This window comes from Dryas octopetala, chromosome 5 (assembly GCF_963921425.1).
Source record: "Dryas octopetala chromosome 5, drDryOcto1.1, whole genome shotgun sequence".
Lineage (NCBI taxonomy): Eukaryota > Viridiplantae > Streptophyta > Magnoliopsida > Rosales > Rosaceae > Dryas > Dryas octopetala.
The window spans coordinates 6,445,599-6,460,683 of NC_141370.1; the positions used below are offsets into that span (position 1 = coordinate 6,445,599).

At 35.6% G+C, this 15,085-nt stretch overlaps 1 protein-coding gene across 1 annotated transcript; it reads right to left on the reverse strand.

Annotated features, from left to right (window-relative positions):
- Nucleotides 1–11,461: 11,461 nt before the first annotated feature.
- On the reverse strand, nucleotides 11,462–11,839 carry LOC147283814 (uncharacterized). Its single transcript, XM_086245593.1, has one exon. It carries the CDS (start codon nucleotides 11,837–11,839, stop codon nucleotides 11,462–11,464), a length of 378 nt encoding a protein of 125 aa, XP_086101719.1.
- Nucleotides 11,840–15,085: the final 3,246 nt, after the last annotated feature.

Consider the following 15,085-nt stretch of genomic DNA (forward strand, 5'->3'; position numbering starts at 1 on the left):
TAAAGTACGTACTTGAGCAACCATTAAGAAAAACAACTGCAAAAGAATTAGATATTTGCATAGACAAAAAGAAGGATTTCGGGTTGTGGAGGAATTTATAGGTAGCTGTTGCTGTGATCAATATGTCTTCAAAATTGTATTTCGGTTTTGCATGTTTTGTCTAATATTCTCAGTCAGTTCGTTATCATGCCTTATTAGTGTTAAGTTCATTTATTTAATTTAGGGTTAATTTCAGTTCAGTTCATTTAAAATCTTGCAATGTCATACCTCCGTCAGTATGACTGTTAAGAGATCTGTTAAATGTTTATGTGGCACTTACGTGGCACTCCCACAATGCTGACTAGATGTCACGTGGTCTGACAACATGACACATCATGCCAGGTGGTACAAAAAATAATTTAAAATCTAAAAATTTTAAAATAATTATGTGGTATGATCCATGTTTCTAGATTTTTAATTATTTTTGTCATGTGGCATGACATAGCCTGTTATCAGATCACGTGGCATCTAGTCATCATTGTGAGAGTGTCATGTAAGTGTCACATCATCTTTTAATAGATTTCTTAACAGTCATACTGACTGAGGTATGATATTGCAACAAATTGGAAAGATGAAATGTACTATGACATTGCAAGATTTTAAACATGAGGTACTAAATTGAATTTAAAACAAACTTGAGGTACTGAACTGAAATTAACCCTTTAATTTATTATTCATAGTTTGGCTACATTTTGGGATTGCCCACGTGAAGAGAAATGGATGGGCCCCACGAATATTCAAATGGTACCTCAAGTACTTACCATTCCATTTTTTATACCATATTTAGTATAGAGGTGACAATTTGTGTTAATTGGTCTTATTTCATTTCGTGTTAAATATTAATCAACTCTAACTCACTCCGTTTAATTAATTGTATTGAATGGCTGAAGCCTAACTCAACTTGTTTATAATAATGTGGAGTTCGGGTTGACCCATTTATCATGTGATCTAAAAACTAAAACATAACTTCCTTTATTTTTAAACCATAACTATCATTTATGCATCACTTAAAAAATTTAATTCTATTTAATTATGGTACTAACAAAACAATAAAATGATAACTCTATAATTATATAATGGCTCATACAATAAATATTTAAAAAAGGAGAAAGTTACTCATTTTCTTCATATAGTACTAGTTAAACTTGTTTATCAAATCGTATTACATATATTTGATACTAACTTGACAAGTTTATTAATTGTATTTAGTGTGTTGTGTCTGAATTGGTTTCATGTCAAGAAATAGTCAACACTAACCAGCTAACTTCGTGTCGGGTTTGTGTTGTGTACTTGTGTTAATTTGCTCTAAATAGAGTTTAATTATTTGTTTTTATGTTTGGAAACATAATAGTTAATGAACATGTTTCGTTAAAATTACCACCTTCTGCTTGGAATCTTCATTTTAGAGGGTTGGCTTGGGATCACTTATATATCCTAAATCATTTACTTGAATGGTATTATTAATTTTATTATGTGCTTGAGATTTTTGACTTTGGAATTGCAGAGGTTCTTTTTTTCTTTTCCTGAATTCTGTTACTAGAGATATGTTGATGAAACCATGAGGATAGCTAGGAAGGGATGATAATTGATAAAGGCAACATCTTCATATTAGAGAGATCACAAGAAAATTCGTTTTAAGCATCAAGGCTCGATCAGCTCATCATTATAAACTTTCGGGTTGAATATCATTTTTGGAGGGTGCATTCATTATTGATGTAATACTATCACTAATGTATCATTTGACAATTTTTGCAACTTACGTAGGCATAAGGGCACAGCTCAATAATCAGGGTGAAAAGCAAATACCATGTTCTTCAAATTCTTAAGTATGTTTCAATCATATACCGTACGGGGTGAATAGGTTAAATACAATTCATTGGTTCAACTTAATCTACGCACCCAAACCCAAAACCTTTCCTGCAGGTAGGTGCCTGCAAGTGATAATTGATAACAAGAATGCTACAAGTGGCGCGGCTTAGCATATGAAAGAGATCTACTAATCCAACTAATGGCCAACAAATTAAGTACACGAGCTCTCAAGATTGTAGTCAATTTGATATGCATTGTTCACAAAGTCAATATCAAAATAGATTTTAGTAACCAAATTAGACATATTTATATGTGAATCGCAATTAGCATATATACAAATATATATTGTTATTTCATTCAACAAATTCGTCAAGCACATATTCACAACATATAATGTGGGCTCCTAAAAGTTTGTTTGTATTTATTTTTGAGTCATTTGAATTTTTGTCATTTTTAAAATTTATTTGAATTTATTGTCTTTTTGGTGAATTGATTTAAATTATTGTGAATTTATGTAATTTATCTAAAATAAGTAGAAGCACTATGAAAGAGACCAAAATTATTGTGTTGTGTACTAGCAGTCCACGGTGTGTGTCAGCTACTTCTACAAAAGAGACCAAATATGTATATATATATCAGACCAAAAGCCGTGAAACACAAAAGGGAAAGACAAAATACTTAGACATGTTAGAAACTTAGAATAGTGGTGGGGCAGGATATAAAGATATCATTGGCTGAGATTGGTTTAGTTTCTAACAAGGAGAGACAAGTGGGATAATTATTTAATTATCCACTCCAAATCCAACCGAAGAGGCAAAAGTGGGATTAAAAAGTTGGCAAAGGTGGGAAATTTCCATCAGACAACGTTTTCTAAGAAAAGAAACTGCCACCGTGTTGTCTACTAGCAGTCTAGCACTGGTTGGTTCCATTCAACATGAAAATTAATATTATAATTTCTGAAATGGGTTTTACAAGTGGCCCGCCCTACCATCGAGCTTGTGATTTTAGAGGGAGACTAGTTAATTTTAGAGAAAGACTGCAAAAGAAGATGGACATGGAAAAAAACCGCATTATATGCTGATGTGATGAACCGCGTTATTCATGTGATGGACATGAAATATCAACTTTCGGCTTCTAAATATTTAACGACTTGAACAGCCAGATTCAAATCAATGCATAGCGTGTTCCATGGCCCCCCCACTAAAATATTAACCTTTCTCCGGTCATTCAAACTACGAGCTGGCCCAGCCTTGGGGAAAAATTAAACGGCTTCATATTTGTTGCTTCGAAGTTGCTCTTCAAAAACTACCTTCTTGACTAAATGCTTAGTGCGTGTTTGCTCCTTGACACCTATAGAATCTCCAGGTAAGAAAAGGCCACTTCTTGACTAAATGCTTAGTGCGTGTTTGCTCCCTGACACCTTCTATATAATCTCAAGGTAAGAAAATGCCACTACTTTTTGACTGTAAGATATTGTATGTCGTTCTTTAACAAGATATGGGCCTACGTACTGTTCTTAATTTCTGCATAGGTCTTTTGAGTCTTTGGTTTGACTCTGACAAGGAGGTTTAACTCTGACTACAGATCGAGTACAGAGTACATACCCCTTCAGTATATTAACATCCTCTACTTCAACTATATATACATATAACCTGCATGTAGTGGCTTGTGAACACAACAGAAATTAAGATGGTAAGTTACTATTTTTGTCATATTCTGTGTTTCATTTGTTGGATTTGATTACAAGCTTGCAAGTAATCTCACACACACACAATGAATGAAAGATTCAAGTTAAGCACAACACGCACAAGAGAGAGAAAAATACAGAGAGAATTGAGAGAGTATTTTCTGAAATGAGTAGTGAAATCTATATTTGACCTCATCTACAACTTGTGATATATATATATATATATATCAAGTTACATAAAGTACTTTAATACAAAATATCTAAGGTTAGGTAATGATCTCAGCCATTAATTGTGAGCTTGAGTGTCAAACCTTTCAAACATAAAAGTCAAAGCATAAAGTAAAAAAACAGAAAAAGATATTTTATGTCAAAATTGGCTTGACGATCGATTGTCAATGACTTGACCATCGATTGTCCTCCTATGTCCAAAATTTTGATGAAGTTGACTTGAGCCACAATTTCCAGAAGTTTTGCTTTTGAACAGAAATAGGTAGAATTTTCTGAAAATGTTGGCATGAGCCACATTTTCAGAACTTTTGTCTTGTGCATAAATCAACTTAGACATTAACTTCAACATCATTTTCCTTTTGTTCTCATCAGCATGCTGTGGCTACAGTGACCTTAGCTTCAAAAGCGCCTCAAGGTCACTTTTGAAGCTAAGGAATGCCATGATTGGACCCGAAGGATCAGGGCTGATCACTCTGCCCACTACTGCTCCTTTTATGGAGTTTCATGCGACCAGATATCGCGAGTGGTTGCTCTTACCCTCTCCAACTTACCAATGTTTGGGTTTATTCCGCCTGCGATTGGGCTGCTCAACAAGTTGGTGAACCTCAACATCACTGCTGCCAACTTAAAAGGAGGGCTTCCCACGAAGATGGCCAATCTGATTTCTTTGAAGTTTTTGAACATCTCTCACAACATTTTGAGTGGCAAATTTCCCAGAGAAATCACGCTCCAGATGACGGAGCTTTAGGTTCTCGATGCCTACAACAATAACTTAACTGGGACACTTCCAGTCGACATCGTCAATCTCAAAAAGCTCAAACACCTTCAAACACCTCCAAACCGAAACCTACCCAACAATTGTCGGGCCCAACCGAGAAAATGGGCTGGTTTCTTGCGTGCTGTCGTGGGCTCGAGTTGGTTTGGGTCTTCGATTTTGAAGGCCAGTCAGTTTTGTTCCTAGGCCTACCACCTGCGGATCCCTCAACTCACCCCCATCATCATCTTCTTTTCTTCTTATTCACGACAGCACCCCCAATGCCCTACCCCTATTCCTTGCAGATCTTCCCCAACTTTCTCTCCCTCCCTAGCTCCCCAAATTGAACTTGTGTTGCTTAATAAACCAAAATTTGAACCACACCAAAACACAAACTCCACCACCATTTTCTTCAACATCATCTCTGGACAAATCCCACATCTTTTAGCTCATTTACCTAGCTTGTTTCATAGCTCTTTATATATATTTATGATTTTACTAATTTATTTTGTTTTTTTTTTTTAAGAAATGAAGAGGGTGAAATCCAGCAACGATCTCGATTCATACGAAAGTCTCCTAGAGAATGGCTCTAATAAACCAACTAGAAAAATTAAAGAAGAGATCTAGAGAAGAAGATTGAACGTACCCATGGAAGAAATGGAAGATAAGACACGTAAATTAGAAGGGACGTCTAATGCAAATTGTACAAAAGATATAGGATATTTTGGATATTACAGAAAAATCATTAAGCCATCATTGATAATGTAATTAAAAAAAAAACAGATATCTAATATTTTATCAAATAGGATGTATAAGTAAAATTTTGAATAATAAGTAGAAAAGTAATACCAAACGGACCTTAGTAATTTTTTTTTTTTTTAGTAATCTTTTCTAAAGTTGGATAATCATTGCGGTGGTGGCTGCCACATATATGCCCAAACCTTCTAGGCCCTAGTTTGAGGTGTGACACCCCTCCTCTTTCTTCCTCTCTCTTTTTCTCTCTCCTCCCACATCACTTTGTTGGATTTTGGACTTGTCTGTGAAATTGTTTGGATTTGGGTTGGTATCATCTTCACCAAAATAAAAAAAACAAGTGGATATTTCGGTGGAAAGGACCATCTGAGTTTTTTTTTTGGCTTACATCTAAGCTTTTGATATTCAGTTCTTGTTATTTTCTGTTCTATTATATGTTGGTCAGCAACCAAAGGTAAAGTGAAAGAGAGAAAGAAAGAGAGGAAGGGAGAATGGTAATCGCGGAGTTAAAGAAGGTTTCACCAACATCAGAAGAAAGGGTCGTTGGAGAAATGGGAGGGGGAGAAGGGGAGAGGTGGATTTTTGCAGATCCGATTGGGGCCTGATATGTTATTTTCCATTTATTTTTATTTTTATTTTTATTCTTATTCTTAAATAACTTTTTTATCTCTCATAATAATAGTATTTGAATATATTAAGTCTAAATTCTATATATATTAAAACAGAACAAAGGAACAAAGGCTTTACTGTAGCTTAGGAATAGTGCTTACAGGACTGAAAAGATTTCTTTGCCCCTCTGATTTTTTATTTCAGTTCGTTTGGCTCTATAGTTTCGCAGGTTAGTAGGGCCATTTTGGTCATTTCACATCGTTTTTTCTTCTTTCGTTCCTTTTTTCTGTTTTTTTACGCCCTTGCCATCACTTTCCTTATCTTTTGTTTCCCCTCTCAGTCTTTTTTTTTATCTGCGTGTCATTCTAAGAATACCGGGGTTGGGTCTGCCCTCTTTGGTCATTCACTATTCTTTTGCTTTTTGGCTTGCCACTGTGAGTTAAGTAAACCCATATTCAGAATCACTCTCTCATTCTCTCTCCTCACCCCCCCAACTTCTCTCTCTCTCTCTCTCTCTCTCTCTCTCTCTCTCTCTCCTTGGTGTGACACCGTCCGACGAGGGATGGCGGCGAGACCACCACCATACGACTAGCCTCCTTCTCCTTTCTCTTTCCATGGTCGCCGATCGTCCATCCAGTCACCGACGACGACTAATCGACTCAAAATCCGGAAAGAGAGCTCGCCGACTTTAACTTTTTTCCCAGTGAAATCAAGGCCGGCGACCACCTGGGTTCTCTTCCCCAAGTCACGACGAGTCTAGCCATACCTTCCTTTAGCTCTAATAACCACCCAGGCCGGATAATTGAAGAGTTTTGTGACTTTTCCGGCCAATTTTTTGGCGATTCCGACTACGGATGGCGATGATTTTGGTCATGAGAACCACCCAAGTTTCATGATTTGCCTTTCTTCTTCCATGACGCAGCGTAACACGCAAGTAAAAGAGAATAGGGAAAACCAGCATTAACCCTAAGAAAGAATCTGGAGTCCACCAGAGAAATGAAAGAAATCTCAAGATTTTCTGATTAAAATGATAATAATAATAATAATAATAATAATAATAATAATAATACAAACAGCCAAAAAGGTTGTTTAAATACTTTTACAACCTTAGACATTCGAAATTTAAAACAGAAATAAAAATGGAAATAAAGTGCAATTTAGGAAACTTATTCAAAAACACTAAATTGCTTATTTGAAGCCCTAAATGAAGGAATTTGGCCAACATAGGCCCTACTAACCATGGGCCCATTTCTGACACTGGGCCGGACTGAAATTTGTTTCTTTTCTTGGCCTTCTGGCAGTCAAGTTGTGCATGAACCGTTCTCCCATTTGTTCTACATCAGTCCACATGATGTGGCCATTCATTACACGGTATCCTTTTATCTATTTAGGGATTTACTTTTTTTTGTTGTAAGTTAGGTTTTTTTTTTCCTCCTAAAATCCATTAACACAATGAACTAAAGTCTTTTATGATTTTTCCAATCCCTCTACTTAATTGTAAGAATATAGCTGATATTTCGGAGATGCTCTTGGAGGCGGATGTTGGTGGTGTTGAGCATCTACATTTTGGGATGAAATGTTGCCACAAATCCACTAGATGGTTAGTGCCTGACTAAAATCTTATTTCTTTTTGGCTGTTTTTCTCATGAGCTTTCTTTCAATCAATTTTTGTTCCCCTGTTTCTGTGCAAATTAACTAAAAAAGGGGGAGGGGGGTGCTTTGCATAGGCATCAAAGGTCGATTCCATATATACTCAATGGGACTACTATATCTTGATTAATGTTTAGCCTTATAGACTGCTATCATGTTCTCCAATTAGTCCATTTAGTAGGTTGAAACCATTGAGACTTTATAGTCATTAGCAGACAACCAGCTTAGATAATAGATATATGGTGGGTGTTATACTGTTATGTATGATAAGCGATTGTATGATACTTGATATTCATTATATTATTGAAGAAGTATTGGACTAGTTAGTAAGATACTTTAGTTTTGTTTCAGCTACTTAAAAAGGATGTCTTCCTCCACTGCCCAGCAGTTTCAGAACAATGAAGTGTAAGTATACTTTATTTTGTCTTAATTATTGTTATACGAATATGACTTATCATGGAATGATTCATATTCCTTCTATACAGCTTATATTGGTGTTTCTAGATGATTGGAAGAATTTCATGAACTATGACTGATTGATGAAACAACTTCCCTCAACTTTGACTCAGATGTGATGCTAGATTGGTTTATTTAGAACTGGTGTTTTAGTACGTTGTAACCTATTTTCATAATTAAAGATGCTACGTACCTCCTTACTTTCAGGTTTCTATTTCTCTTTGTCACTTCTCTAACCCAATCCAGAGAGAAATTCAAAAGGTCAGAATTTATTCAACAAGTTACTCTTCATTATAATGTTTTTCACATTACCTAACAGTTTAATAAAAACTCTATCATTTACTAATCCTTTCCTTTTTCCTCTACTTTGCATCTTTCTAAGTGATATTGCAACTGAGAATAAGACTAACACAACTGCTACTTTAAAAGCTCCAGAAGAAAATACTTCAGATTCTGATAATCTCCCACTGATGGCTTTGAAAAGTAAAGTAGCCATCTAGTGTGCTCTTTCATATCCAAAGAAACAAAGTTGATCTTCCTAGCTTATAATTTTATTAGCCCACTCCATAATGAATCAAAATTTAGACCGACAGTAGAATACGCAACAAATTAATATCTTACCATCACTTCCAATACTAGTTCGACAACTTTGTTGCCTCTGCCTACAGCAAGGATACTGGCTTGAAGAAGTAAAAGACAAATTTGTACGAGAGATACCAAACACAAGCATATTTGTCCATTGTGAAGTATCTGAAGGCTCCTAGTTCAAGACTCGTAATCAAACTCCGCCCTAGCCTGCACTCCCCAAAACCAAATCCCCCAAAATCCAAAACCTTAATTAATCCAAAACAAAAATTAGAAGTCCTTGCGGTCATGCTCCTCGGCGAAGAACTCGGTTCACATCGCTCTTGGGAATGGAGTCGTTGGAGTCGATGGCGAGGGCGGTGTCACGAACCTGGACTGGGAGGCCTTACTCGAGGTCCAGGAGATTCTTAAACTTGTTGTAGGCCTGGAAAATCTCAGCCTTCCTGAACAGGGCATCGAGGCCGGGCCGCCACAGGAAGACGGTGAAGGGGCTCGTGCAGATCTTGCACTCCTTGCCGTAATCGGCGCGCATCAAGCCGACGTAGGGGTTGTCGTCGAGGCACGACTAGTAGATCGGGAAGTCTGAGCTCTCGATCTCGCGACGTCGTCCAGATCGAGCCCTCTTCTCTCTCTCTTCGCGACTTCTCAGACTTCTCTTACTCTCGGATTGGAAAACCAGCTAGCTTATAACCACAGCCGTATGGAAAACCAGCCACCTTAGCCTTCGCGCTCAATCATCTCCGTCGGAGATCGATGAAGATAGAAGATGGATGAGTGTGGGTGTGGGTCTGGGTGAGTTTGCATGTGAGTGTGGGTGTGTGAATGCAAGTCTATGTGAGCTATAGAGTGTAAATGCGGGTTGTCAAATTTTTTTTAAGTGGTGAACAGTAGCGCCTTTTTCCCATTATTAGTATAGATATTAATTTTAAAGCAGGGTTAATAAATTTGTTCAATAAAATATATCGCATTGAAAATTGTGATGATATATAAAATAGTTTATGTATCATTTTTACAAAAAAAAAAAAACACTTAATCGATATTAAAAATTATATTATATCGAATATTTATAAAATTGATATTAATATAATGATATGTACGATCTTTTTTGTAATAGTGATTTTTGACTTTCGAATTACAGAGGTTTTTTTTTTTTTTTTTTTTAACTTTTCTAGAATTCGGTTACAATACATATATTATGTTGATGAAACCATGAGGATGGGGAGGTATGATAAAGGCAACATCTTCATATTAGAGAGATCACAAGAAAATTCGTTTTAAGCATCAAGGCTCAGCTCATCATTATAAACTTTCGGGTTCAAGATCATTTTTGGAGGGTGCATTTATTATTGATGTAATACTATCACTAATGTATCACTAGACAATTTTTGTAACCCTCGTAGGCATAAGAGCACAGCTCAATAATCAAGGTGCAAAGCAAATAATATGTTCTTCAAACTCTTAAAAGTACGTTAAAAGTATGTTCCAATCATATACCTTAAGGGGTGAATAGGTTAAAATACAATTCTTTGGTTCAATTTAATCTACGCACCCAAACTCAAAACCTTTTAAGGTAGGTGCCTACAAATGATAATTGATAACAAGAATGCTACAAGTTGCTTAGCATATGAAACAGATCTACTAATCCACCTAATGGCCAACAAATTAAATACACGAGCTCAAAAGATTATATTCAATTTGATATGCATTATTCAGAAAGTAAATCTCAATATACATTAATTTCATCAACCAAATTAAACATATATATGTGAATTACAATTAGCACATATACAAATATATATATATATATCGTTTATTCCATTCAACAAATTTGTCAAGCACATATTCACAACATATAATGTGCGCCCCTAAATTTTTTTTTAGAATTTATTTTAAAGTCATTTCATTTTTTTTTTTTTGTGATTTTTCAGAATTTATTATATTTTTGGTGAATTGTTTTAAACTATTGTTAATTTATGTAATTTAATTGAAAATATTAGAAACACTAGGAATTTACTTGAAAATTGATGGAAGAAAAATTGTGAATTTGAAGTCATAAATAAATACTACTGATTGAGATGAGTCAATAGGATTTTTGAACATTTTTCAGAGCTAGGGAGTATTTTGGTGAATTTTGTGACGTTGTACGTTAGAGTTTATATAGACACATCGGACCAACGAGAAGGGACCATATATGGATGTGCAGCGATGTCAGAAATTTCCACGTGCTGACGAGTGTCTCTTAATAGGACGCGATAAAAAAGATGACATGTCACCCTAGCTAGTAGGAGTGCTGCCAGTTGGGGTGCTCTGGTTGGCTTGTTCCCAAATGACGTGCCATGCTGCATGTCCTGATTGGTCAGCTTCGTATGGCATGTCACATGTTTCTGTGAAATAGCTCTAAATGGTCCATTTTTGTGCTCTCTAACTCGTTTTATTCAGCACAAGTCTGCTAGATCTCCTCGTTGACCGAATTCGCCCAAAAGCTACCGGCGAAAACCTGAGACTTGAAAACCTATATTAGAAGTTTCAAAAGGCGCATCCTACACCCTAATTATTAAACCTGAAATTTATACCCTAAAAAGTCTCTGGTACATTTCTTTTCTACCAATATGTCGTTTTAGACATTTTATTCCTACCAGTTTGTGGGTTGTTAATTATATTTTAGTTTTACCAAATATGTGGCCGGGATTGATATATTTTGACTATACCAATACGTGGTGGGAAGGGTGGGCTGAATCTAGTTTTCATTTATTTATTGGGATAATTTCAATTTATTATTTCAATTTTTCTTCAATTTTCCATTTAATACCATTTTTATTTTTTATTTTTTATTTTTTATTTTTTATTTTTTATTTTTTATTTTTTGAGAAAAGAGGCCTTAGCCAAATAGATTAATGAACGGTTACATCGTGAGTGAGAGCAGGAAGAAGCCATGAAGGACCATCTTCAATCCACACCACTTGATCAATACAATCCAAACCGTAACGGGCTAAACTATGAGCCACGTTATTACAAGTACGAATGACATAAGCAATTGAGAAAGAAGACAAGAGAGCAATCAAATTCCAAATTGCAGATAGAAAGATTCCATGCATGCTAAAATTGTCACTTGTATCACAAAACACTCGCACCGCTTCAAGAGAGTCACCTTCCAGTTGGACGTGGTAGAACCCACCATCTACTGCTAGCCGAAGCCCATGTAAGATGGCATGGAGCTCCACCGATGTAGAATCCAAACAGCCCGGAAACGAAGCAGACGCACCTGCCATGAAAACACCATCAGAATTTCGGATAACATTTGTATCATACCATATGTTTTCATTTTATTGTAATGTTGTAGCTCCATCAATTCCAAAATTAATTATACTGTTAAAAGCTAACATAGGGTCCATTAACTCAATTAATCTGCAAAAAATCCCCTACATCATGGAATGGTGTACCGGGTTGCATGAACAATGAAACTCGTATGAGTGAATGTTCTTTTATTGTAATGACAGTAATGAAAAACAATTACTGTAATGACATGTCATTGTTACATAATTTTTACAAAGACAATTTTAACCTTACTTAAAATATTGCAAAATCCTCTCCTAATTTAGGACCTGATCATCTCCTTTTAATAAGCCACGAACTTGGACTGGGAGGCCTTACTCGAGGTCCAGGAGGTTCTTAAACTTGTTGTAGGCCTGGAAAATCTCAGCCTTCCTGAACATGACATCGGGGCCGGGCCGCCACTAGAAGACGGTGAAGGGGCTCGTGTAGATCTTGCATTCCTTGCCGTAATCGGCGCGCGTCAAGCCGACGTAGGGGTTGTCGCCGAGGCACGACTCGTAGATCGGGAAGTCTGAGCTCTCGATCTCGCGATGTCGTCCAGATCGAGCTCTCTTCTCTCTCTCTTCGCGACTTCTCAGACTTCTCTTTCTCTCGGATTGGAAAACCAGCTAGCTTATAACCACAGCCGTATGGAAAACCAGCTACCTTAGCCTTCGCGCTCAATCATCTTCGTCAGAGATCGATGAAGAAGATGGGTGTGGGTGTGGGTGTGGGTGAGTTTGCATGTGAGTGTGAGTGTGGGTGTGGGTACAGTAGCGCCTTTTTCCCATTATTAGTATAGATATCAATTTTAAAGCAGGGTTAATAAATTTGTCCAATAAAATATATCGCATTGAAAATTTTGATGATATATAAAATAGTTTATATATCAGTTTTTCAAAAAAAAAAAAAAACACTGAATTGATATTAAAAATTATATTATATTGAATATTTATAAAATTGATATTAATATAGTAATATGTACGAGCTTTTTTGTACTAGTGATTTTTGACTTTCGAATTGCAGAGGTTATCAATCAAGGTGAAAAACAAATAATGTGTTCTTCAAACTCTTAAAAGCACGTTAAAAGTATGTTCCAATCATATACCTTAAGGGGTGAATAGGTTAAAATACAATTCTTTGGTTCAATTTAATCTACGCACCCAAACTCAAAACCTTTTAAGGTAGGTGCCTACAAATGATAATTGATAACAAGAATGCTACAAGTTGCTTAGCATATGAAACAGATCTACTAATCCACCTAATGGCCAACAAATTAAATACAAGAGCTCTCAAGATTATATTCAATTTGATATGCATTATTCAGAAAGTAAATCTCAATATACATTTCATCAACCAAATAAGACATATATATGTGAATTACAATTAGCACATATACAAATATATATATATATATATTGTTTATTCCATTCAACAAATTTGTCAAGCACATATTCACAACATATAATGTGTGCCCCTAAATTTTTTTTAGAATTTATTTTAAAGTCATTTGATTATTTTATTTTTTTTTGTGATTTTTCAGAATTTATTTGAATTTATTATATTTTTGGTGAATTGTTTTAAACTATTGTTAATTTACATAATTTATTTGAAAATATTAGAAAAACTAGGAATTTACTTGAAAATTGATGGAAGAAAAATTGTGAATTTGAAGTCATAAATAAATACTATTGATTGAGATGAGTCAATAGGATTTTTGAACATTTTTCAGAGCTAGGGAGTATTTTAGTGAATTTTGTGACGTTGTACGTTAGAGTTTATATAGGCACATCGGACCAACGAGAAGGGACCATATATGGATGTCAGCGATGTCAGAAATTTCCACGTGCTGATGAGTGTCTCTTTATAGGATGCGATAAAAAAGATGACATGTCACCCTAGCTAGTAGGAGTGCTGCCAGTTAGGGTGCTCTGGTTGGCTTGTTCCCAAATGACGTGCCATGCTGCATGTCCTGATTGGTCAGCTTCGTATGGCATGTCAAATGTTTCTGTGAAATAGCTCTAAATGGTCCATTTTTGTGCTCTCTAACTCGTTTTATTCAGCACAAGTCTGCTAGATCTCCTCGTTGACCGGATTCGCCCAAAAGCTATCGGTGAAAACCTAAGACTTGAAAACCTATATTAGAAGTTTCAAAAGGCGCATCCTACACCCTAATTATTAAACCCGAAATTTATACCCTAAAAAGTCTCTGGTACATTTCTTTTCGATCTACCAATATGTCGTTTTAGACATTTTATTCCTACCAGTTTTAGGGTTGTTAATTATATTTTAGTTTAACCAAATATGTGGATTGATATATTTTGACTATACCAATACGTGGTGGGAAGGGTGGGCTGAATCTAGTTTTTATTTATTTATTGGGATAATTTCAATAAATACCGATGTAGAATCCAAACAGCCCGGAAACGAAGCAGACGCACCTGCCATGAAAGCACCATCAGAATTTCGGATAACATTTGTATTATACCATATGTTTTCATTTTATTGTAATGTTGTAGCTCCATCAATTCCAAAATTAATTATACTGTTAAAAGCTAACATGGGGTCCATTAACTCAATTAATCTGCAAAAAATCCCCTACACCATGGAATGGTGTACTAGGTCGCATGAATAACCCTAAAGATGAAGCTTGTATGAGTGAATGTTCTTTTATTGTAATGACAGTAATGAAAAACAATTACTGTAATGACATGTCATTTCGAATTGTTACATAATTTTTACAAAGACAATTTTAACCTTACTTAAAATATTGCAAAATCCCCTCCTAATTTAGGACCTGATCATCTCCTTTTAATAAGCCATCTCTTCCTTCCACTAATCTTAATCTCAACCCTTCAACCTTATAAATTTAATTCGATGAACAAAAGCATATTTTGAAAGAAAAAAGAGAAATAAATCCTTATTCCTGTTCTTCTTCATCTTTATTTTCAATGACATAATAAATAATAATTAACTTTCTAGCAGATTTCCTCTAACATCCAAATAGCCTTTCAGTCATTAAATCTCCATGGATCCATTGATAAGATGACAAACAAATGGTTTCCGGCCAAGAACACCAATTAGCATTCCAGTCATTTTTTCTCCCTCGATCTATTGATGAGATAATAATCAGATGGATTAGTGGAAGGAGGTCGCCTCCACTCTATGTTTGGACTATGGAGTCCTGACTGGTCGATCTGCTA